This window comes from Bombina bombina, chromosome 1, assembly GCF_027579735.1.
Source record: "Bombina bombina isolate aBomBom1 chromosome 1, aBomBom1.pri, whole genome shotgun sequence".
Classification (NCBI taxonomy): domain Eukaryota; kingdom Metazoa; phylum Chordata; class Amphibia; order Anura; family Bombinatoridae; genus Bombina; species Bombina bombina.
This window is the reverse complement of record NC_069499.1, coordinates 53,796,349-53,823,165: the sequence shown is the minus strand read 5'-3', so window position 1 is coordinate 53,823,165 and position 26,817 is coordinate 53,796,349. Positions and strand designations below refer to the sequence as shown.

General features: G+C 38.8%; 1 protein-coding gene across 1 annotated transcript in view; it reads left to right on the top strand.

The window, feature by feature from the left end:
- The window catches only part of NRXN3 (neurexin 3), a 1,194,892-nt gene that overhangs the window by 718,093 nt on the left and 449,982 nt on the right, over positions 1–26,817 (top strand). The window contains exon 13 of the mRNA XM_053697352.1: positions 8,979–9,098. Coding sequence (XP_053553327.1) covers positions 8,979–9,098 — 120 coding nt within the window. The remainder of the gene's footprint in view (positions 1–8,978; positions 9,099–26,817) is intronic.

Below are 26,817 nucleotides of genomic sequence, written 5' to 3'. Positions count from 1 at the left end.
CCTTGGTCAGAATCAGGCCTGTGTTTAAGTCTGTTGCTCCTCCTTGGAGCCTTAACCTTGTTCTTAAAGTTTTGCAGCAGGCTCCATTTGAGCCATTGCATTCCATAGATATTAAGGTGTTATTTTGAAAGTTTTGTTTCTTATTGCTATCTCTTCTGCTCGGAGAGTCTCGGAACTCTCAGCTTTGCAGTGTGATTCGCCATATTTTTCATGCCGATAAGGCTGTTCTTCATACTAAGTTAGGTTTTCTTCCTAAAGTTTTTTCAGATAGAAATGTTAATCAGGAATTTGTTGTTCCTTCACTATGTCCTAATCCTTCTTCTCATAAGGAACGTTTGTTGCACAACCTGGATGTTGTGCATGCTCTTAAATTCTATCTACAGGCGACTAAGGATTTTCGCCAGTCTTCTGCTCTGTTTGTTTGTTTCTCTGGGAAACGTAAAGGTCAGAAAGCTACTGCTACTTCTCTTTCTCTCTGGTTGAAAAATATTATTCGTTTGGCTTATGAGACTGCTGGACAGCAGCTTCCTGAGAGAATTACGGCTCATTCCACGAGAGCTGTCTCCTCCTCTTCGGCTTTCAAAAATGAAGCTTCTGTGGAACAGATTTGCAAGGCTGCAACTTGGTCTTCTTTACATATTTTTCCAAATTTGATACTTTTGCCTCGGCTGAGGCTTCTTTTGAGAGAAAGGTTCTTCAAGCGGTGGTGCTTTCTGTTTAGGTCTGCCTGTCTTGTCGCTCCCTAGTCATCTGTGTCTTCTAGCTTGGGTATTGGTTCCCAACAGTAAATGATGACGTTGTGGACTCACTATATCTTAGGAAAGAAAACAAAATTTATGCTTACCTAATAAATGTATTTATTTCTGGATATGGTGAGTCCACGACCCCCCCCCCCCTTTATTTCAAGACAATTTATTTTTGTTTAACCCTCAGGCACCTCTACACTCTTTTTTTTCTCCAATTCCCTTCGGTCGAATGACTCAGGTTTGTGGAAAGGGAAGTGATACTTAACAGTTTGACTGTGGTGCTCTTTGCCTCCTCCTGCTGCCCAGGAGTGATATTCCCAACAGTAAATGATTATGTTGTGGATTCACCATATCCGGAAATAAATACATTTATCAGGTAAGCATAAATTTTGTTTTTCAGCTTCCAATGTTACATTTTAGGAAATTATTCCCAAAGTGGATGGGGGCTATTTCTACTCTGACTTTACATACCCCTATTTTCTTTGGGAGTTAGAATCCTTCCAGAGGAGGGTTTTTTAAGCAGGTTAACTTTTTACTGACGATACTGCTAGTGAAGATTTTAAACCTTTCTGGCAAATATGCTTATGCTTTCATTAAGTGTTACGTTCTTTGGCAGTACTTTCTGTCTGGAAGCCAAGTTCCAACTGGAATATGTCTGAGCAGTCCAACTAGTCTACTGCCTTATCTCAGTTTGCATGAAGGTGCGGTTCACTTTCTCATGAAGCCTCTTCAGCTTTGTATGCTTCGTCAGTGATGCAGGATTTTCTCTGCTATTTCTGGGATTCATCTAGATTTCAGATTGAGCCAGTCTCTGTTTTGGTGACTGTATCATCTTTTGTTCATCCTTTTGGATCTGTATTCTTTACAGATTCAAGTCTTTCAGGATGAGTGGCTGTCTTTGGGTCAGAGTTGGCCTCTGTTGGAAAGGGAGTCTTATCTCTGATTTCAATTTGACTATGTTTCAGCAGTAGCATATGTCAATCATCAAGGGCGAACTTTCAGTTTCCTGGCCGTGAGGGAGGTTTTGTGAATTTTTTCCTGGGCAAAAGACAATTGTTATTTAATTTCTGCTGTTCAAATTCCTGGAGAGAACAACTGAGAAACAGTTTTTCTCATTTATTAGCCTTGGCATCCAAGGGAGTGGTCCCTTCATCTGGGGTCTCCCAGAGATAGTTCTGATGTTTTTTTTGTTTCATTCTTCGACTTTCCAGGTACTGTGTGAGGTTCATGGTCCTCAAGCAATGTTTGTAAATGCTTAGGTAGTTCTTCGTTCATTTTGACTAACTGGTTTTTCTTTAAGGGTGGTTGCCTAATAAGTCTAGAGGGAGCGTCTGTGTTTCTATTTGCTCCGATTTGGTCTTTCAGTTATTTGTATGTGAATCTAATTCAAATTTTCAGTTATCCTTTTTGGGTCTCTTCCTTTGCATTTCAGATTTTGGTTTCAAGGTCTGCTTTTTCATACAGGTCTCAACCTCTGAGCATGATAGCATGGAGACTGAACGAATAGCTCTTAAGCAAGGAGGGTTCTCAAGTTCTATTTGTGAGCCTGTATGCCGTAAGTCTTATTATAAGGTTTAGAGGATCTTTATTTCCTGATCATGTTTTTTTCCTGGCATTCTTATAGAATTCCTAGATTTTTTTGGAGGATGGTTTGGATATGGGTTTATCCACAAGTTCTTTTTGAAGGGTCAGATTTCAGTTCTTTCCCTTTGGATGATATCTTTCAGATATTCATAGTTTGGTTATAGCTTTGGCTAGGATTGAGTCTATTATTAACCAATATTCTCATTGGAGTCTTATGTTGGTTTTGAGGATTTTGAAGGCTTCTCTTGTTGAGCCTAAGCATTGGGGTTTGTTTATTTTGCCTGTTTTTCTGCTAGAAAGAGTTTTCTGAGTTATGTGCTCTGTTTTTGTGGTCTTCCCTATATTTTTTATTTTTAGGATAAGGTAGTTTTTTTAGTACTAGATTTGTTTTCTTTCCTAGTGTTGTATCTTCTGACAGGAATTTGTTGTTAAGGCATCAAAGTATTATATTAATACTACTATAGTTTTCAGACAAACTTCTAGTTTGTGTTCTTTTCTGGTTACAGGAAATGGCAGTAAGCTTCTTGGTGGAGACGTCTGTTCCATAAGGCTTTTTTTTGGAGGCAGGTTAGCCTCCACCTTAACGGATTACAGCTTATTCTAATAGATTGATTGGCATGTTTTGCCTTTTTAGGAATGAGACCTTAGTTGTCCAACTTTGTAAAGCATTCAAAACGACAAGAGGTGACAGCATAAAATATTTATTTAGAGACAGCAGGAAAAAGACAGCAACGTTTCGGGACTTCTGTCCCTTTGTCAAGCTAATTTGTACAATGAATTCAAACACCTTATATACCAAAGAACCACCAGGTGGCGCTAAAAACACATATATATATATAGATAGGTAAAACATGTTAACCTTTCATATACCAAATTAATTCATTTTTTTATATAAATATCCTGAATTAATTCATAATCATTATGTAACGTTGCTGTCTTTTTCCTGCTGTCTCTAAATAAATATTTTATGCTGTCACCTCTTGTCGTTTTGAATACATATGTTCTGACCTTGGAAGCAGGTCACGGTGACTTTGCATAATCTACTGTGTGCTGGACTTCCTACACTGTTTTGCCAACTTTGTAAGGCAGCCATTTTTTCTTAATTTCTACCATTGTGGTGTATTTGCTTCTTCTGAGTGGGCCTTTGGTAGGAAAGTCCTTCAGGTAGTTGCCTGTTGGTTATTTTTTCATTGCATGGTTTTTGCCCTTTTTGGGGTTTTATTGGTATTTAGTTTTTCAGTGAAAAAAGATATTCCAACCCTATGTTTCATTACTTGTGGACTCCTTGGGTATTAATTCCCAGGAGTAATGAATTGTGGACTCTTACCACCTGTATGAAAGAAAACATAATTTATGCTTACCTGATAAATTAATTCATTTCATGGTGGTGAGAGTTAATGTGTTTTATGGTGGTGCTTATTTTCTTATGCACTTTTTTCCCTGCTCCTATTTTTTGCTTTTGGTTCTTTTCTTACTTATTGGACTTGGCTTTACATTAGTGAGGTGGGAAGGGTTTTATAGAGTTCCTGGGTTTTGGGAATCTTGGCCTCCTCCTAGTGGAGGGGAAGAGTAATTCCTAGGTTTAATAAATTGTGGAATCTCACCAGCATGAAAGAAGTTAATTTATCAGGAAAACATAAATTATGTGGGGGTTTTTTACTAAATGGTGTATTTAGAAAATCTCAAGAAAGCAATGCACCCATAAAGCTCAACTATACATTGATGTGTACCGAGTGCTGGTGATGACAGGCACAGAGTGCGCCAGATGTGTACCGAGTGCTGGTGATGACAGACACAGAGTGTGCCAGATGTGTACCAAGTGCTGGTGATGAGAGGCACAGAGTGCGCCAGATGTGTACCGAGTGCTGGTGATGACAGACACAGAGTGTGCCAGATGTGTACCAAGTGCTGGTGATGAGAGGCACAGAGTGCGCCAGATGTATACCGAGTGCTGGTGATAACAGACACAGAGTGTGCCAGATGTGTACCGAGTACTGATGATGACAGGCACAGAGTGCGCCAGATGTGTACCGAGTGCTGATGATGACAGGCACAGAGTGCGCCAGATGTGTACTGAGTGCTGGTGATGAGAGGCACAGAGTGCGCCAGATGTATACCGAGTGCTGGTGATAACAGACACAGAGTGCGCCAGATGTGTACCGAGTACTGATGATGACAGGCACAGAGTGCGCCAGATGTGTACCGAGTGCTGGTGATGACAGACACAGAGTGTGCCAGATGTGTACCAAGTGCTGGTGATGAGAGGCACAGAGTGCGCCAGATGTATACCGAGTGCTGGTGATAACAGACACAGAGTGTGCCAGATGTGTACCGAGTACTGATGATGACAGGCACAGAGTGCGCCAGATGTGTACCGAGTGCTGATGATGACAGGCACAGAGTGCGCCAGATGTGTACTGAGTGCTGGTGATGAGAGGCACAGAGTGCGCCAGATGTATACCGAGTGCTGGTGATAACAGACACAGAGTGCGCCAGATGTGTACCGAGTACTGATGATGACAGGCACAGAGTGCGCCAGATGTGTACCGAGTGCTGGTGATGACAGACACAGAGTGTGCCAGATGTGTACCAAGTGCTGGTGATGAGAGGCACAGAGTGCGCCAGATGTATACCGAGTGCTGGTGATAACAGACACAGAGTGTGCCAGATGTGTACCGAGTACTGATGATGACAGGCACAGAGTGCGCCAGATGTGTACCGAGTGCTGATGATGACAGGCACAGAGTGCGCCAGATGTGTACTGAGTGCTGGTGATGAGAGGCACAGAGTGCGCCAGATGTATACCGAGTGCTGGTGATAACAGACACAGAGTGTGCCAGATGTGTACCGAGTACTGATGATGACAGGCACAGAGTGCGCCAGATGTGTACCGAGTGCTGATGATGACAGGCACAGAGTGCGCCAGATGTGTACTGAGTGCTGGTGATGACAGGCACAGAGTGCGCCAGATGTGTACCGAGTGCTGATGATGACAGGCACAGAGTGTGCCAGATGTGTACCGAGTGCTGGTGATGACAGGCACAGAGTGCGCCAGATGTGTACCGAGTGCTGATGATGACAGGCACAGAGTGTGCCAGATGTGTACCGAGTGCTGGTGATGAGAGGCACAGAGTGCGCCAGATGTGTACCGAGTGCTGGTGATGACAGGCACAGAGTGTGCCAGATGTGTACCGAGTGCTGGTGATGACAAGCACAGAGTGCGCCAGATGTGTACCGAGTGCTGGTGATGAGAGGCACAGAGTGCGCCAGATGTGTACCGAGTGCTGGTGATGACAGGCACAGAGTGCGCCAGATGTGTTGCGAGTGCTGGTGATGACAGGCACAGAGTGCGCCAGATGTGTACCGAGTGCTGGTGATGACAGGCACAGAGTGCGCCAGATGTGTACCGAGTGCTGGTGATGACAGGCACAGAGTGCGCCAGATGTGTACCGAGTGCTGGTGATGAGAGGCACAGAGTGCGCCAGATGTGTACCGAGTGCTGGTGATGACAGGCACAGAGTGCGCCAGATGTGTACCGAGTGCTGGTGATGACAGGCACAGAGTGCGCCAGATGTGTACCGAGTGCTGGTGATGACAGGCACAGAGTGCGCCAGATGTGTACCGAGTGCTGGTGATGAGAGGCACAGAGTGCGCCAGATGTGTACCGAGTGCTGGTGATGACAGACACAGAGTGCGCCAGATGTGTACCGAGTGATGGCTGTCCTGTGTGCTTGTGATTGTTACAGGATGTGCCAGATGTGTAGAGGGTGTATGTGTGTAACTAGTATTTGTAAGTAGTATTACACCATGCTTTAGGGAGTAATTATAGTTGAGATTACTGTATAAAGATAATGTATGTACGTAACTAGTATTTGTAAGTAGTATTACACCATGCTTTAGGGAGTAGTTATAGTTGAGATTACTGTATAAAGATAATGTATGTAGGTAACTAGTATTTGTAAGTAGTATTACACCATGCTTTAGGGAGTAGTTATAGTTGAGATTACTGTATAAAGATAATGTATGTACGTAACTAGTATTTGTAAGTAGTATTACACCATGCTTTAGGGAGTAGTTATAGTTGAGATTACTGTATAAAGATAATGTATGTACGTAACTAGTATTTGTAAGTAGTATTACACCATGCTTTAGGGAGTAGTTATAGTTGAGATTACTGTATAAAGATAATGTATGTACGTAACTAGTATTTGTAAGTAGTATTACACCATGCTTTAGGGAGTAGTTATAGTTGAGATTACTGTATAAAGATAATGTATGTACGTAACTAGTATTTGTAAGTAGTATTACACCATGCTTTAGAGAGTAGTTATAGGTGACATTTCTGTATAAAGGTATTGTATGTATGTAACTAGTAATTGTAAGTAGTATTACACCATGCTTTAGGGAGTAGTTATAGTTGAGATTACTGTATAAAGATAATGTATGTACGTAACTAGTATTTGTAAGTAGTATTACACCATGCTTTAGGGAGTAGTTATAGTTGAGATTACTGTATAAAGATAATGTATGTACGTAACTAGTATTTGTAAGTAGTATTACACCATGCTTTAGGGAGTAGTTATAGTTGAGATTACTGTATAAAGATAATGTATGTACGTAACTAGTATTTGTAAGTAGTATTACACCATGCTTTAGAGAGTAGTTATAGGTGACATTTCTGTATAAAGGTATTGTATGTATGTAACTAGTAATTGTAAGTAGTATTACACCATGCTTTAGGGAGTAGTTATAGGTGAGATTTCTGTATAAAGGTATTGTATGTATGTAACTAGTAATTGTAAGTAGTATTACACCATGCTTTAGGGAGTAGTTATAGGTGAGATTTCTGTATAAAGGTATTGTATGTACGTAACTAGTATTTGTAAGTAGTATTACACCATGCTTTAGAGAGTAGTTATAGGTGACATTTCTGTATAAAGGTATTGTATGTATGTAACTAGTAATTGTAAGTAGTATTACACCATGCTTTAGAGAGTAGTTATAGGTGACATTTCTGTATAAAGGTATTGTATGTATGTAACTAGTAATTGTAAGTAGTATTACACCATGCTTTAGGGAGTAGTTATAGGTGACATTTCTGTATAAAGGTATTGTATGTATGTAACTAGTAATTGTAAGTAGTATTACACCATGCTTTAGAGAGTAGTTATAGGTGACATTTCTGTATAATGGTATTGTATGTATGTAACTAGTAATTGTAAGTAGTATTACACCATGCTTTAGAGAGTAGTTATAGGTGACATTTCTGTATAAAGGTATTGTATGTATGTAACTAGTAATTGTAAGTAGTATTACACCATGCTTTAGGGAGTAGTTATAGGTGAGATTTCTGTATAAAGGTATTGTATGTATGTAACTAGTAATTGTAAGTAGTATTACACCATGCTTTAGGGAGTAGTTATAGGTGAGATTTCTGTATAAAGGTATTGTATGTACGTAACTAGTATTTGTAAGTAGTATTACACCATGCTTTAGGGAGTAGTTATAGGTGAGATTTCTGTATAAAGGTATTGTATGTATGTAACTAGTATTTGTAAGTAGTATTACACCATGCTTTAGAGAGTAGTTATAGGTGACATTTCTGTATAAAGGTATTGTATGTATGTAACTAGTAATTGTAAGTAGTATTACACCATGCTTTAGGGAGTAGTTATAGGTGAGATTACTGTATAAAGATAATGTATGTACATAACTAGTATTTGTAAGTAGTATTACACCATGCTTTAGGGAGTAGTTATAGGTGAGATTTCTGTATAAAGGTATTGTATGTACGTAACTAGTAATTGTAAGTAGTATTACACCATGCTTTAGAGAGTAGTTATAGGTGACATTTCTGTATAAAGGTATTGTATGTATGTAACTAGTAATTGTAAGTAGTATTACACCATGCTTTAGGGAGTAGTTATAGGTGAGATTTCTGTATAAAGGTATTGTATGTACGTAACTAGTATTTGTAAGTAGTATTACACCATGCTTTAGGGAGTAGTTATAGGTGAGATTTCTGTATAAAGGTATTGTATGTATGTAACTAGTATTTGTAAGTAGTATTACACCATGCTTTAGAGAGTAGTTATAGGTGACATTTCTGTATAAAGGTATTGTATGTATGTAACTAGTAATTGTAAGTAGTATTACACCATGCTTTAGGGAGTAGTTATAGGTGAGATTACTGTATAAAGATAATGTATGTACATAACTAGTATTTGTAAGTAGTATTACACCATGCTTTAGGGAGTAGTTATAGGTGAGATTTCTGTATAAAGGTATTGTATGTACGTAACTAGTAATTGTAAGTAGTATTACACCATGCTTTAGGGAGTAGTTATAGGTGAGATTTCTGTATAAAGGTATTGTATGTACGTAAATGATAATTATGTTGCCTTTGAACTAATCTACCTGCTTTTAGCATGTGTACTGGATCTGGTGTGAGGGAACAAAGCAGCTCAGACATGTGGAACTGCTGAGCATTGTGGGATGCCTATATGTCCCTGCATGCCATAGCTAGTGTCACCTCCTTCAGTCCTTGCTTGCCTGAGATGTGCCATTGTTGCATGCTATGAGTTTGGGAGTTTTAGGAGCTGATAATTAATTGCGCTTTTTCCCTAATCTTCTGCTTCTGGATTCCAGGTCCCACCACCACTTGCCAAGAGGATTCCTGCTCCAACCAGGGGGTCTGCATGCAGCAGTGGGAGGGATTCACGTGTGACTGCTCTATGACCTCATACTCTGGGCCCCAGTGCAATGACCGTGAGTACCACTTGACCAGGAATGCAGTGTCTCAGGAATAGAATGAAATATGAATAAAAGTGATAGTTTTATCAATAAGATTTAGATGTATCTATGAGCACTTCAATATGTTCCGGCACCCCAGTGCACAGATGTATATGGATTTCATTTATAGGAAAATAGATTGTTACTTTAATGGTCCTAAGCACTCCATATGTTTGTTCTTTGAACATGGTGGTCAACTAAAAGTCATCATTATCAAGGAATATAAAGACTTGTGATATCTCTATGGTACTAATTCTGTACTGTTAATTAAATCTTCATTTTGTCATAATTTCAGACCATCTTATTTAATATGTAAACTTAATGAACAGCTTGGGTATAGATTCCCACAAGTGAGGACTCATTGACTCTCACCATGTTTTGAAAGTAAACAAAATGTATGCTTATCTGATAAATGCATTACTTTTATTATAGTGAGAATCCACGAACCCCACCCATTCTTTTTCACAGTTTGCAGCAGTACTTGTTTTGCACTTCTTTTGCCCAGCTTTGTCTTTGCCGCTTTTCTGTTTCTCCTTATCTACATGTATGAGCAAGGATTCATGGGAAGTGGGAGGGATTTAAAGATATGACATGTTGGGGTATCTTTTGCCTCCGCCAATTGGTTTGGAGGGGAATATTTTTTTAGTGGTCAGTGGATTTGCAACACAATAGAGCATTTTGTTATTGCACCGTTATGTCCCTTTAATATATCTGAGACCATTGGCACCACTTTATATATATTGGTTACCAGATATCCAGTTCTTATGGACTTTCAGGTTTGTACATTAAAAGTATATTCTAGTAAACAATATGCTGGCTCTTTATAACCTGTTGTATTAATAAACCTATCAATGCACTTTGTGATAGTCAAAACATTTGTTTACAGTGAGGACTTAGGTGTCTGTTATAGGAAATGCGGTACTAAAAGGTGATGCATGGGGAATTGAGGGATGGGCAGTTTTATTTATGTGTTGTTAGATACCCTACTTATGCACTCTTGCAAAAATAATGTAATTTTATCAGTTGTCAGGCAGACTGGTGAGAATTAGGTAAAGGTTAAACACAAAGTGTCACATCCACACTCTCCATGTCACGTTCATATTGCATTAATCATCTCGACTGTACATTATTACTAAAGTAACTGTAAACCCAGGAGTAGCTCAGCCTGTTCTCTTAATATAAATCTACTCCTCTTAAATGTTCTCGTTCTCTTTATGCAATAAGGTAAGTTACAAGAGGCCCCAGGAGAACCGGTCCCAGGTAAGTGCCATTGAGCATCTGTAGTTTTTCAAGGTTGGAGAGAGCAAAAAAATAAAATGTCACAAACAAAAAGAAAAGTAAAATTAGTGGCAACTTGTGCAGAAGAATATAGTTGCTTGCACATAAACTGCTCATCTTTTTAATAGTCCTTGCTCATTGTTTCCAATGTGCTTATGCTTAGATATAAGGATGCTGGGCATGATTGTTCCTTCTTGCACTCTGTCTACCTGACTGTTTACTCACTGAAGCAAACATAAAACTAGTTTCTTCCATGATCTTCATATCTAGATCAGTTTTAACAATTTTTCCTGCAAGCAGCATCATTATGAATCAAACGCAAATGTGTCTAATTTGTTATAAGTATGTTGTATTACCACAAATTACATTTGATAGTGACCCAGGGGCATAGTGTCCATTTCTTGCTACTACATGGGTAAAATAGATGGCTAATAAGCTGTCCACAGAGGGTTAGATGTACTAAAAGCTAATTTTTAACTACAAAGGCTGCTATGAGAAGCACTAGGTCTACAATCTTATTTTTTAAGCTCTGTATATTGCTTTGGGGGCATTCACTACATGTGCAGATGAAAGATTTATTCATTTTATGCAAAGTATTTTGTATTAAATATAGAAAAACTACTCATTTAAATCGTAGTTTTTCCTACATACACTGTTATGCAGAAAATATAAACTATGACATCTTAAAGGTTTATTAAACACTTAAACTGATGTATTCAAACCACAAAATTAGCTTAGAATAATATGGATATATAATTTTTAAAGTTATATTACTTGTTTAAATATTGGGGGGGGGGCATTTTAGGGTTTATAGACCAATGGGTGCCGCTATGTTGTATTTTCATCACATGAATTTATACTTTTTTATTTTATACATGACAATATATGTTAATCAAAATTATTCAGTGCATCTTAAAAATAAATAAATGATTGAAAAGCATTTCAAACTGGTATTTTGCATTGCTTTGTAGATCTGAGACACACCATTAGAAAGAGTATGTTTATCTTAGCTCTTCTGCTCTGGCTAATAAGCTCCTGAACTGATCAAGCAATCACTGTGGGGCATGTAAGAGAGTCAGGGTTTTGAGTTCCAACTACATTTTTCAGGCAAAATAAATAATGAAAATACACCTCAAAATTGTTTTCCTGTATATAATTAAACTGGATAGGCACTATAAAATCTGACATATAGCAACTGGCAGCAATACTGGCCTATAGCAACTGGCAGCAGTACTGGCCTATAGCAACTGGTAACAATACTGGCCTATAGCAACATGGGCAACACTGGCCTATAGAAACAGGGGCAAATCTGGCCTATAACAGCAGAGGAAATACTGGCCTATAGCAACTGTCAGCAATACTGGCCTATAGCAACAGGAGGCAGTACTGGCCTATATCAACTGGCAACAATACTGGCCTATAGAAACAGGAAGAAGTACTGTCTTTTTAGCAACAGAGGAAATACTGGCTATAGCAACTGGCAGCAGTACTGGCCAATAGCTACAGAAGGCAGTACTGACCTATAGCAACAGGGGAAGTACTGGCCATAGCAACATAGGCAATACTGTCCTATAGCAACAGAGGCAATACTGGTCTATAGCAACTGGCAGCAGTACTGGCCTTTAGCAACAGGAGGCAATACTGTCCTATAGCAACAGAGGCAATAATGGCCTATAGCGACTGATAGCAATACTGACCTATAGCAACAGGAGGAAGTACTGGCCTATAGCAACAGGAGGCAGTACAAGCCTATAGCAACAGGAGGCAGTACTGGCCTATAGCAACAGGAGGCAGTACAAGCCTATAGCAACAGGAGGCAGTACTGGCCTATAGCAACAGGAGGCAGTACAAGCCTATAGCAACAGGAGGAAGTACTGGCCATAGCAACTGGCAAATCTGGCCTATAGCAACAGAGGCAATACTGGGCTATAGCAACAGGAGGCAGTATTGGACTATATCAACTGTTAGCAATACTTGCCTATAGCAACAGAAGGAAGTACTGTCCTATAGCAACAGAGGAAATACTGGCCTATAGCGACTGACAGCAATACTGACCTATAGCAACAGGAGGAAGTACTGTCCTATAGCAACAGAGGAAATACTGGCCTATAGCGACTGACAGCAATACTGACCTATAGCAACAGGAGGAAGTACTGTCCTATAGCAACAGAGGAAATACTGGCCTATAGCGACTGACAGCAATACTGACCTATAGCAACAGGAGGAAGTACTGTCCTATAGCAACAGAGGAAATACTGGCCATAGCAACAGAGGCAATACTGGTCTAAAGCTACAATTCTATTATTTAAAAGGGTCAAAATAAATTATTAGGAATCACATAATACAAAATTCAGCTTTCCAGTTGCTAAGTGCTTATTTCATCAGTTGAAAAAACACCCATAAACAATGCAAGTCAAATCGTCAATGCCTACGCAAAATTCCTTATAACAAAAAGATAAATCTAAAGTTATATGTTTCTGTGACATTGTGTACTCATGTATTAATCATTAGAAAGTATAGTTTTGTATCTGCTGCTTAAATACCAACTCTGTGTTTTGTTTTATCTAGATTTGGCATATCGTTCCCACATACCCTAACCTACATAAAACAGCCTGAAACCCACACATTGTTCTACACCGTAAAGATCATGTTACTGTGTTTTGTATATAAATAGTATACTGAAGGCTAGTAATCTTCCGGTGTGTGCTGCAGCCTCCACACCATTGCCAGCAATAGTCTTAGTCAGGGATGGACAATTAGTAGCCCGAGGGACACGTGTGGCCCTCTGCACTAGTTCTTGCAGCTCCTGGGTAAAATAAAATCTAAACTAAGAATGTTTGTGCCTCCAGGAAAAAGTGCAACTAAAAATATGTGGGGGAAACCAACAAGGTGGTAACAAGAGACCTCTGAAGGGAAGAAGAGCAGATATAGGGTATCCTGCAACTAGTTCTGTGCCATAGGGCATTTTTAGGATATATAGATAAGCACTTAAAGGGCCAGTCTACTCCAGAATTTGTATTGTTTAAAAAGATAGCTAATCCCTTTATTACCAATTCCCCAGTTTGCATAACCAACACATTTATATTAATACACTTTTTACCTCTGTGATTATTTTGTTTCTAAACCTTTGCAGACTGCCCCCTTATTTCAGTTTTTTTTTTACAGACTTGCATTTTAGCCAATCAGTGCTCACTCTTAAATAACTCCACAGGAGTGAGCACAATGGTATTTACATGACACACATGAACTAGCTCTGTCTAAGAGGCCCATTTATCAAGCTCGGAATGGAGCTTGAGGGCCCGCCAGAAAAGACTAAAGACCGCTGCTCCGTAACCCTGTCCGCCTGCTCTGAGCAGGCGGACAGAGATCGCCACAATTCAACCCGATCGGATACGATCGGGTTGATTGATACCCCCCTAGTGGCAGCCGATTGGCCGCAAATCTGCAGGGGGCGGCATTGCACCAGCAGCTCACAAGAGCTGCTGGCGCAATGCTGAATACGGAGAGCGTATTGCTCTCCGCATTCAGCGAGGTCTGTCGGACCTGATCCGCACTGTTGGATCAGGTCCGACAGACCTTTGATAAATAGGGCTCTTTCTGTCAAAAACTGTCAAAATGCCCTGAGATAAGAGGCAGTTCAACGGCTTAGAAATTAGCATATGTGCCTACCTAACCTAGGTTTAGCTGTCCACAAAGAATACCAAGAAAACAAAGCAGCCAGTAAATGCACAGATGCAGTGATTTTACCCTCCGTGTTATCAGTAATTGTCAGTAACACTTAGAGCAGTGATATTACCCTCTTGGCTCTAATTAACAGACAAAAACAGTGATTTTGTCCATTGGCTGACAGTAAACTACTTTATTTGTCATTAACACTTTCATTAGTGATGTTACTACCTCTCTTTGCTTTCATTTACAGAGAAAGTGATTTCACCCCATTTGACTTACCAGTAAGACACCCAGAGCAATAACTTTATCAATTTGGCTACAACTAGCACGCACAAAGTAGTGATCGTATGATGTTACCTTTTTTGGCTGCCAGTAACACAGATTAAGCAGTGAGTCTATTATATTACCTTCCAGTAACACACACTGAGCAGTGATTATACCAGCAAAACAGATAATTTCACCCTTTCTGCCACACACATTACAGGCAGGGTCACACTTTAAACACATGATTGCAAACACACAAACTAGGCGAAGGCATATATTCATTATTTATATCCACACACAGACTTCACTACTCCAGACTTTCAGCCCTCATAGCTCTCATATTGATCCTCAGACCATTGTTATAGTTCGTTAATTGAAGGCTGTCATTATCATTATGTATTTTGCTTTTGTTAAATCATTTGTTTTAAAGGTGACATCTTATTCTCAGACAATGTGGTCATGTTTCATTATTGTTGCTTTGTATTAGTTACAAACCAATTACAAGCGAGCATATTATCTGTGTGATATGCACGTCTGTGATATCTACCTATTATCTGTGTATCACGGGGTTCGAGTGACAAGAAAATCTCTGTGTTTCATTGGGGTCGCTTCTCCAGGGCATCAGCCTACCACAGATATATCTGCATGTCATAGTAACATCATCTGCCACAGAAATATCTGCATGTCATAGTAACATCATCTGCCACAGAAATATCTGCATGTCATAGTAACATCATCTGCCACAGATATATCTGCATGTCATAGTAACATCATCTGCCACAGAAATATCTGCATGTCATAGTAACATCATCTGCCACAGAAATATCTGCATGTCATAGTAACATCATCTGCCACAGAAATATCTGCATGTCATAGTAACATCATCTGCCACAGAAATATCTGCATGTCATAGTAACATCATCTGCCACAGATATATCTGCATGTCATAGTAACATCATCTGCCACAGATATATCTGCATGTCATAGTAACATCATCTGCCACAGATATATCTGCATGTCATAGTAACATCATCTGCCACAGAAATATCTGCATGTCATAGTAACATCATCTGCCACAGATATATCTGCATGTCATAGTAACATCATCTGCCACAGAAATATCTGCATGTCATAGTAACATCATCTGCCACAGATATATCTGCATGTCATAGTAACATCATCTGCCACAGATATATCTGCATGTCATAGTAACATCATCTGCCACAGATATATCTGCATGTCATAGTAACATCATCTGCCACAGAAATATCTGCATGTCATAGTAACATCATCTGCCACAGAAATATCTGCATGTCATAGTAACATCATCTGCCACAGAAATATCTGCATGTCATAGTAACATCATCTGCCACAGAAATATCTGCATGTCATAGTAACATCATCTGCCACAGAAATATCTGCATGTCATAGTAACATCATCTGCCACAGAAATATCTGCATGTCATAGTAACATCATCTGCCACAGAAATATCTGCATGTCATAGTAACATCATCTGCCACAGAAATATCTGCATGTCATAGTAACATCATCTGCCACAGAAATATCTGCATGTCATAGTAACATCATCTGCCACAGAAATATCTGCATGTCATAGTAACATCATCTGCCACAGATATATCTGCATGTCATAGTAACATCATCTGCCACAGATATATCTGCATGTCATAGTAACATCATCTGCCACAGAAATATCTGCATGTCATAGTAACATCATCTGCCACAGAAATATCTGCATGTCATAGTAACATCATCTGCCACAGAAATATCTGCATGTCATAGTAACATCATCTGCCACAGAAATATCTGCATGTCATAGTAACATCATCTGCCACAGAAATATCTGCATGTCATAGTAACATCATCTGCCACAGATATATCTGCATGTCATAGTAACATCATCTGCCACAGAAATATCTGCATGTCATAGTAACATCATCTGCCACAGAAATATCTGCATGTCATAGTAACATCATCTGCCACAGAAATATCTGCATGTCATAGTAACATCATCTGCCACAGAAATATCTGCATGTCATAGTAACATCATCTGCCACAGAAATATCTGCATGTCATAGTAACATCATCTGCCACAGAAATATCTGCATGTCATAGTAACATCATCTGCCACAGATATATCTGCATGTCATAGTAACATCATCTGCCACAGATATATCTGCATGTCATAGTAACATCATCTGCCACAGAAATATCTGCATGTCATAGTAACATCATCTGCCACAGAAATATCTGCATGTCATAGTAACATCATCTGCCACAGATATATCTGCATGTCATAGTAACATCATCTGCCACAGAAATATCTGCATGTCATAGTAACATCATCTGCCACAGAAATATCTGCATGTCATAGTAACATCATCTGCCACAGATATATCTGCATGTCATAGTAACATCATCTGCCACAGAAATATCTGCATGTCATAGTAACATCATCTGCCACAGATATATCTGCATGTCATAGTAACATCATCTGCCACAGATATATCTGCATGTCATAGTAACATCATCTGCCACAGAAATATCTGCATGTCATAGTAACATCATCTGCCACAGATATATCTGCATGTCATAGTAACATCATCTGCCACAGAAATATCTGCATGTCATAGTAACATCATCTGCCACAGATATATCTGCATGTCATAGTAACATCAGCTGCCACAGAAATATCTGCATGTCATAGTAACATCATCTGCCACAGATATATCTGCATGTCATAGTAACATCATCTGCCACAGAAATATCAGTATCTCATTGTCACATTAATGTTTGTCATAGCAAAATCTTTCTGAAGCAGGATTGCTTGTGTCTCAGGGATAACAGCCTGTCACCAAATTATATTAGTGTTGCAGGGAATCTCCTGTCACACTAAAATGTGTTTGTTACAGCATCATCTGCTTGTACCAGAAATACTTGTGTGTCACAGTGATTTCTATCTGGTCATCACGGTGATATCCATGTCACAAATAGTGCTCACATGTCTCAGTCATATTGCTGTTCTGTGTATTGTGCTGATCTGTGACAGCAATATCCATATGTCACATAATTGTGACATCTGTAACTCAGTAGTACCCAATGTCACACTGATAACATCCAGGAAAGGGAATGTGGCTGGGAAGGTTGTTTGTGTTCTTAATTATTCACTTGTCAGAGAGACTTTAATTATTTATAGTATTTAATAAAGATACAGCAGAAAACCAAACTTCCTTACTCTGTAATGATCTGCTCTCTCGCTTTTCTTTCTTACTCGGTCTCCTCGTCTGTCTCTCTCTTCTGTTCTATCGCTAGCTGTTTACTGTCTCTCCTGCTTTCTCTTCCAGGAAACTCTCTCACTTTGGGCTTGATTATCTAAAGCTTTCTGGGCAGGTGAGATTACTAAACAATACTCACTAGTACTTCTGTTCCCCTGGTGGAATGATCTAAATCCACTTTCTACCCTGAAAACAGGGCATCTCGCTAAGGGGTGTATACTGCGTTTTCATATGGGAAGTGCACAATAAAATTCATATTTTAAACATCATACAAAACAAATAATTGAACCATTCACACAAAAAATAAGAAGGGAAATATTGTATTGTTAAGGTGCATCAAAAATCGTAACAAAATTGTTCACCAAAAATTGTATTTGATCAAAAACGTATGTAAATTACATAGGAATAAATCATATTATCTATGCACAGCATAAATCGTAATTTAAGTACACTGGATGTGCTAAAAAAGCAAGAAATTCGTACTTAAAAGTACAAAATACAAAGTGTAATTGTTGTTTTTTCGTAAAATGAACTGAACATGGGCGTTCCATGGGCGTATATGAAATTATCTCTCTAATCCCACTGTAATTCTGTAAAGATTTTTGCACTACAGATCTCAGTTTTTTTCTGGCCAACTAAAAGGTTGCAAGCAGGGGCGGTTCTACACAGGGGCCCACAGGGGCCAGTGCCCCTGTGAAAATGTCCCTGGCCCCCCCCTGAGCTGGCCACTGAGCTGACTGAAAAATACCGGACAAGATAAAGGTTATTTATCTGCTTCCCTGTCCCTGAAATGCTGTCTAGTCAAAGCGTGGGGTTAACAAAGTGAAGTAAAACTTGTGCCCCCTCCCCTTTCAGAGATGTGCTACAGTTCCCAGGTTGTTGTGGGGGCGGGGAGTCTTACAGCTGCAGTCTGCGGACAAGAGTTCCAGAAGTGTCACTGGTTGGTTTTGCAGACGTTCTCTCTAGCCTGTACACTGCCAGAACAGAAGAGATTTAAGTCTGCCCTCTCACCTCCACAACTCTATAATGACTGCTGGAGTGTTTTCCATATTTTTCTAATGTATGTAAATAATTATTTAACAACATTTTCATTGAATGTGCTATCTGAACTATGTAGCACTAGTTAAGTGCATAGTCTTCTTTTTATTTTATTTTTTTCTATATATATACAGTATGTGAGAGTGTGTATATATATATATATATATGTAAGTATGTGTGTATATGTGTGTGTTTGTATGTGTGTATTTGTGTGTTTGTATATATATATATATACAGTATATATATATATGTGTGTATGTACGTGTGTATATATGTGTGTGTATGGATGTGTGTGTATATGTGTGTGTGTATGTATGGTGTGTGTGTGTATGTATGGTGTGTGTGTATATATATATATATATATATATATATGTGTGTGTGTGTGTGTATGGATGTGTGTATATACAGTGTGTATATATATATATATATATATATATATATACACACACACATATACATACATACATATATACATATATATGTATATATATATACACACACACACAAATTATAAATATATATATATATATATTTATACACACACACACACACATATATATATATATATATATATATATATATATATATATATATATATATCATTTGATTAAACACTGACCCCACCTTGGCCCCCCTAGTAAAATTTGTCTAGATCCGCCACTGGTTGCAAGCTTTTCTCAAAACACTTAAAATACTTATAACCCTAATAGACAAATACTTACTAAAATATAGTGTCCCTTTCCAGTGAGCTCTATTACTTTCTATAGGAGACATCTCACCATTTTCAGGGACTGCCCTTTTTTTTACGATTATTCCACCAGGGCAGCCCCTGAGAGGGTCGGCAAGACAAACCACGTCTGAAATTGCGCTGTTTAGATCATTAACCTTTTAAAGACCCTGACCATATTATAACCAAGCTATTACCTAGGTTACCCATGGTCCATTTGTTCAATACTCATTTAGTCTTTCTCAGACCCTGTCAATGTCCACCCTATATTAGCTGATTTTAATCTTAAAGATATTGGGCCGCTAACAGTTACGCACAAGCTAAAAAGGGGTTTATTGCGGGTGTTTGCGCACGTCAGGTTTTTTGCTCATATTACAAGTTGAAAGTAAACGCGATCGCTTGAGCACAAATCACGATTTATGCTAGAATGATTGCCGCATCCTCAGAGCTCTGGTTAACTTTTTTGCAAAAAAAAAATAATATATTGCACAAAACACATCAGTTGTTAGAAAAAAAAAAAGGCAGGCAAAGGCTTTAACATTGAGATACATACATATACATGTCTAAATATATGTATGTATATATAAATATATACGTGTACAGATGTTATTTGTGTATTTATATGTGCATTTATGTATTTGCAGACATATATACACATATAAACACATAAATACATTTGTACACGCATATAGACATACATATAAGTGCATTGGATCCCTTTGCAGTTAAGTAGATGAAAACATGTTAAATCATATTTATGCAATATTTATTTTTAATAGTGTTATACTGTGTATTTTACTGTGTATTTACTGTAAATATTTCACATTCCAATGTTCTGCACATAGCACAATATGTTCTATGTATTTATAAATAGATATTCCTATAAATATCTGTATATATCAATACCTATATATAATCATGTGTGTGTATATATATATATATATATATATATATATATGTATATATATATATATTGTACCATAAAAACATCAGATATATGTAGAAATATGTATTTATGAATAAATAGAACATATTCTGCTATGTAAAGAATATTGGATCGTGAAATATTAATATTTTCATGTCAGGTTAGCGCATCTGAGAATATGCGATCAGGTTTACGCTTGAGTAGGATGTGATTTTCCCCCCACCTTTCTTGCTCCCATGACTTCTATGGGGAAACACGTGAATGCGCACGCAATATTCTAACTTCGGCTTTTAGAGCTTCGAATTAGCGCTTGTGCAAAAACTGTTTACTTTCAACTTGTATTCTGAGTTTACTTCTAGTGGAGTTAGCTGCGAGCAGGAGTGTTAAATAACGCTCCACTTGTAATCTGGCCCATTATGTTTTGAACTACTAGGGATTACAGCTATATAATAGTTATGCATATAATTATTGTAACTACTTGTTTTATTAAGAAGATATAACAAGATTTCTATTATATTTTGCATTGGGAAAATCTGATCCTTGTGCTCTGCAACATACAAAAAGACAAACACAAAATGTAAAAGCATCTAGGCTTGGACCCAACGTAAGTTTACTGAAATGAAGCAAAAATCTTGGCTGTATTTGTTGACATTTTTAGTTATTGGAAGTAAGATTTTATTACCTGAAACAGTTGCTGGGTAAAGGTGACCCCTAAAGTCAGCCATTAGTCAAGTTAGCTGATTCAGTGACCATGAATGCTGATGTTTGTCTTAGAGATTGTTGTCTCTTATCTCACCGAGAACAGAAGTAGCTGGAGACCAAGGAAAATGTGCTGTTTTAACAAATATTATTAAACTATACTGGAAAGGCAGAAATATTATAACATTGTTTAGACACTGATGTATTCCATAGGTCACTGTTATGTCTCTAATTGGTAAAATGTCACCAGAAAGTCCCTGCCGTTCTGTGGTTTGTTGATCAATACATTTGTTCAGAACTAGTATTGTAGTACTTCAACTTTACCACAGGGTGGTGTTGTTCCTCAAAGAATTGTCTTCACATATTTAGGATTGACAGCTCCAGACTTTACACACACAACTCAGTTTGCTGGTCCATTAGGTGTGTGTACATTAGCGGATTCCCAATGATCAGGGCTGTAACAGCAGGTTCCAGGTACCTGCAGGCAGACAAGGAGAGTCCCATGCAAATGAAAAGGAAGTCATGTGCTGCTATAAAGGCTATTGCTGTTGTTCCCTCTCTCCACCTCTGGAATATGCATCCCTGCACCCACATTCATCCACTGTTTTCCAGTCTCTTTGGAAGGCTGAAAACAACAGCTGTTTGTGGGTGAAGGGGGGAGGCGAACGGCGGAAACAGAAGCCATTTAATCAGCATCTCCCATTTGGAGACATCTCTGCTCCAGTCAGAGTCATGGAGGGAATTGCTCTCTAACTGACTCAGCAGTGCACCTCACCATCTGCCGCATCCTTCATAGCAGGGCGCAGGTTTCTCCCATTAACCCTCTCAGTTTCACTGCAGAATATACAGATATTACAGAATGTAATGTACAAATATATGATGAACAAGAGGTTTCACCCAGTATGTGGGAAGGAATGAAGAGGCACCCAGTCAGTGGGAAGGAATGAAGAGGAGCACAGCCTATGTGTAGGAATGGGAACACACAGTCAGTGGAAAAGAATGAAAAGGAGCACAACCTGTGTGAAGGAATGGGGACACACAGTCAGTTGGAAGGAATGAAGAGGAGCACAGCCTGTGTGTAGAAATGGGGACACACAGTCAGTGGGAAGGAATGAAGAGGAGCACAGCCTGTGTGTAGGAATGGGAACACACAGTCAGTGGGAAGGAATGAAGAGGAGCACAGCCTGTGTGTAGGAATGGGAACACACAGTTAGTGGGAAGGAATGAAGAGGAGCACAGCCTGTGTGTAGGAATGGGGACACAGTCAGTGGGAAGAAATGAAGAGGAGCACAGTCTGTTTGTAGGAATGGGGACACAGTCAGTGGGAAGGAATAAAGAGGAGCACAGCCTGTGTGTTGGAATGGGGACACAGTAATATTACATTTCAGATCCCATTTATTTGACCAGTCCTCTAGTTTATTAATATCACAGCTCATTTAATCAACTCCTCCTGTAACATCTACCCTGTTAAAAAATTTTGTATCATCAGCAAACAAACAAACCTTCCCCTTAAGCCCACTTCCAATATCACTTATGAACATGTTAAACAAAACAGGCCCAAGAACTGACCCTTGTGGATCACCACTAGTATCTGTTGCCTCATTTGAATGTACTCCATTAATTAAAACCCTCTGTAGTCTATCTTTAAGCCAGCATTCTACCCACTTAACAATCTTAGCATCTATTCCAAGGCAATACATTTTGTGAATAAGTTTGTTGTGTGGGACGGTCTCAAATGCTTTGCTAAAGTCTAGATATGCAACATCTACATGGTCAAAGAAATCAATTAGATTTGTCTGGCATGATCTTCCAGCAGTGAAACCATGCTGTCCTTTGTCTTCTAAGTTGTTTGTCTGAATGAAAGATACAAGTCTTTCCTTTAAAAGAGTTTCCACTAATTTCCCTGCAATTGAGGTCAAACTGACTGGCCTATAGTTAGCAGAATCTTCCCTACTACCCTTTTTATGAAGAGGGACTACATTGGCAATTTTCCAGTCTTTTGGAACAACTCCTGTTAGAAGGGACTGATTAAATAAATCAGCTAATGGAGTAGCTATTACAGATCGAAGTTCTCTTAGAACCCTTGGATGAATATTATCTCGACCCACAGACTTATATTACTTTTATTTACCGTCTGTTGTAAAGACTGAGCAAAAGTAATCATTTAAACAGTTTGCTATTTGTTTATCTTCTTCCACTACTCTATCATCATTCTTGAGTCTAACTATACCTCTATTAGTTTTTCTCTTTTCACTGATATACAGTATCACCTTACAATGAAATTAAGGGCCTGTGCCATTTAGTGGTAGTGAAAATCGTTGTTGCAGAGTGAGGGGTGGGTTCTTATAAGGTAGGTTCAGTAGAATCCAGCCTCTTCTTCCTGGGATTTGCAACAGTGAAAGTTTCCCCAGCCCTCCCTCACAGTTTAAAAGTTGATGTTACTCAGTTATGTGGCGTCATTCATGCAGATGGCTTCCCTTCAGGTTGCTGGTCATTAAGGCTAGAGGTGGGGATAGGGTTAATTGGCCTAATCGCTGTAAGCTCTCGGCGTTAGGTTTTGGCACTCCCCGGAAGGATTTGCTGCAGGGCTCTTCCTTCTGGTGCCTTATAGGTTGGAACTGATCTATGTCATTATCTCCTAGTAGCGGGAGGTCATGGCCATACATTTTGGGTCCATAGGGGTGACAGTCAGGCTAATGGGTGGGGTGATGTCCCCAGGTTTTGCCCTGGGGTACCCAGCCCCGCAGTCTGCTGGCTGAAGATCCCTTAGGGCATCTGCGACTCTTGACGGAATGGGGCGGAGCCCAATTTGGGTTTCCCCCTCCCCTTTACAATTCTAAGAAGGCTTGGCCTTCACCTCTAGTTATATAGAGTTAAATTTTGCTAGGCCTCGAATGCCGCCACCGGTTTAATGTTATTATGACTTCTTGAAGTCAAGTTTATTTAAGTTGTTAAATAAAGGCGACCATGGTATGGTCTTATATCCAGCTCTCTGTGTCTTATTTGAAGGTATTGTTAAGAAAAATACATTTAAGGGGTTGTAACTATCAAGTAGGGCATCAGCCCTTATGTATTTAATGAATATTGTTGACTTTATGTAAAGTGTCCTCTATTCATTAGCTCTGTGTTTTTCACTATTTCTTTGACGCATTTTCTTCTGCTTTTGTATTGATTTGTAGTAAAGGATCAAGGCTAAGTTTTGTCTACACATAAATGGAGTCAGGAAGATTCTGTTCTATTTCTCTGTTCTTTTGCATTGATTTTTGCAATCTCAGTTTCAAACTTTCTCTTTAAAGGGACATTACGCTTAAAATTAAATCTTCAATAAAAATGTTTAATGAAGCGTAGTGGAAAGATGATAATACAAAGTACATTTATTATTCAGAGAGGCTGTAGGATATTCTTTACGCAAAGGGACATCAATAAAACTTTTATGGTTTAGATAATGTTTGAATTTGAAAAGACTTTTTTACTTACATCTGTTCAAAGTTAAATCAAATTTACTTCATTCTCTTGGTATCTTTTGTTGAAAATGATACCTTGGTAGGCTCAGGAGCAGCAATGGGCTACTGGAAGCTAGCTGGTGATTGGAGGCACAAATGCCTCTTGTCATTGGCTCAGCAGATTTGCTCAGCTAGCTCCCAGTAGTGCCCTGCTGCTCTGGTGTTGCCTTTAAATATTGCTTAAACACATAGGAATGTAAAAACAACAGCGCAATAATAACATTCTCTAATACATTAGTGCCTTTTCTTTTTGCACTTTCATGTCTTATTTTTAAGAGACGCTAAAATTATTTTTTTCTGTAATGTATTTAAAGGAATTTGAAAAATTAAAATTACAATTTCATAGTTCAGACAGCTTACAATTAAATATATATACAGTAGATATGTGTTTGTATGTGTGTATATATATATATATATATATATATATATATATATATATATATATATATACATTCTATTTAACTTTTGTTATCAAAGTTACCACATTATCTTGGTACCGTTCGTTGAAAACATAGCTCCTTTGCATGAGAGCATACTGAGATAGGCTCAGGAGAGTGCATGTGCTCTTCAGCTCTGGACCTTTAAAACATTGTTATAAATATTGTCACAAACACTGCTGCCATATAATGCTCATGATACATGTACACACCTAAGCATATCTTAGTATGTTCTCATGGAAATTAACTATATTTCAATAAAGATAACAAGATATAGAGGCACATTTGAATTAATTTGTTTCTTTAATTTGTATTCTCTATCTGAATTAAAAAAAATGTAATTATGACGTCCATGTCCCTTTTAATGCATTGTACTCAGCAATTAGAATTTCTTAGCTCCCAGTGTTTCTAAAGTTTGTTTTGCACTCCCCAGGGTGCAGCCCTCTGAAGCAAGTCTTTTTTTATTTTCATTCTAAGCCAATCAGGTGTCCATAGACAGTAAACTGAGCGCGCTCCTGCTGCTCTGCTTTATAGCCTATAGATCCTCAAAAGGGCAGCGCAGAGAGAGCTGGCTGTAAGAAATTGTAATTACTGTCTGTGATGCATCACATATGGATCTGTTTTACAATTACAAGACGTTTAGAAATTCGGTGAAATTGCCGCCAGCCCTATTACTCAGTTTGAGGAGGAAGGAGAACTTAGGACAGTACTGACCTTCTACCGCTAGACATTTTTGCCTTTGTTCATTACTACACGTATTTATTTCAGGGTCACACTGCCCTTTTCTCTTCCTCTCATTCTAGAGATCTTAAACTCAAAAAAGGAGCTACCGCACCTCAACATTAACCCTTGTATCTATTCTTATATGCTCTGTGGCAACCTTAACCCTTTTCTCTTTTTATCCCTCACATTCCTCATTCTTTCACCTTATTTTAGCACCTGATGGCAGGTACTGATCTTGTGCGTTTCCACAGGAGCATTTAGTCAGAGGGGTCGATTTATCAATGTCTGTCCAACATGATACGCTGTAGTGTATCATGTCCAACAGACATCGCTAAATGGCGACAGCATACGATGTCGGCATTTATCATTGTACAAGCAGTTCTGGTGAACTGTTTGTGAAATGCCGCCCCCTGTAGTTTCATGGCCAATCGGCCGCTAGCAAGGGGTGTCAATCAACCCGATCGTCTAGGATCGGGCAGATTGATGTCCGCAGCCTCAGAGGCAGCGGACCAGTTAACTCCTGTTTCCGGCTGAAGGCTCGCACGGAAACAGCGGCATCGGGGGCTATTCAGCCCTTGATAAATCGGCCCCTGAATGTTCACAGTTGCTCATTGTATTTGAGACACTATTTTATGCAAAAAGATTTCTCCTCACCATAGGAATTGTTGTAATCATTTCCTGTAATGGGGTGATGTGGGTCACCTTCCCACACCTAATTCTACTTTCCCAGGTGAGTCATCTTGAAGGAGCTGTCTATAAAGATTTTAAATAAAGCTCATCTTCATGGGACAACAGGACTGGGTAGCGTATTATAATTTTGTTATATTATGGTATCTTGACGACTGTTTAGTATCTCGTATTCACATGGAAGTTTGATCCTTGTTAGTGCTATTGTTCAGAGAAAAAATAAATAATTGGCGAATAAGAAAAAAATACATATAAACAGAAGTGAGCAGCATTTTAGAAGAACCATGCATTGGCGCTCCCTAGCATGCACAAAAAGGAGTCAGTTACAAAAAGAAAAGTGAGGGAAATATTATTACAGTAATGTTTGATGCAATTTTATACACATAGGGCTCAGGACATGTGCATTGTTTACTTGTTTTTATCATGAAAGTTTAATTTTCCATTTCCCTTT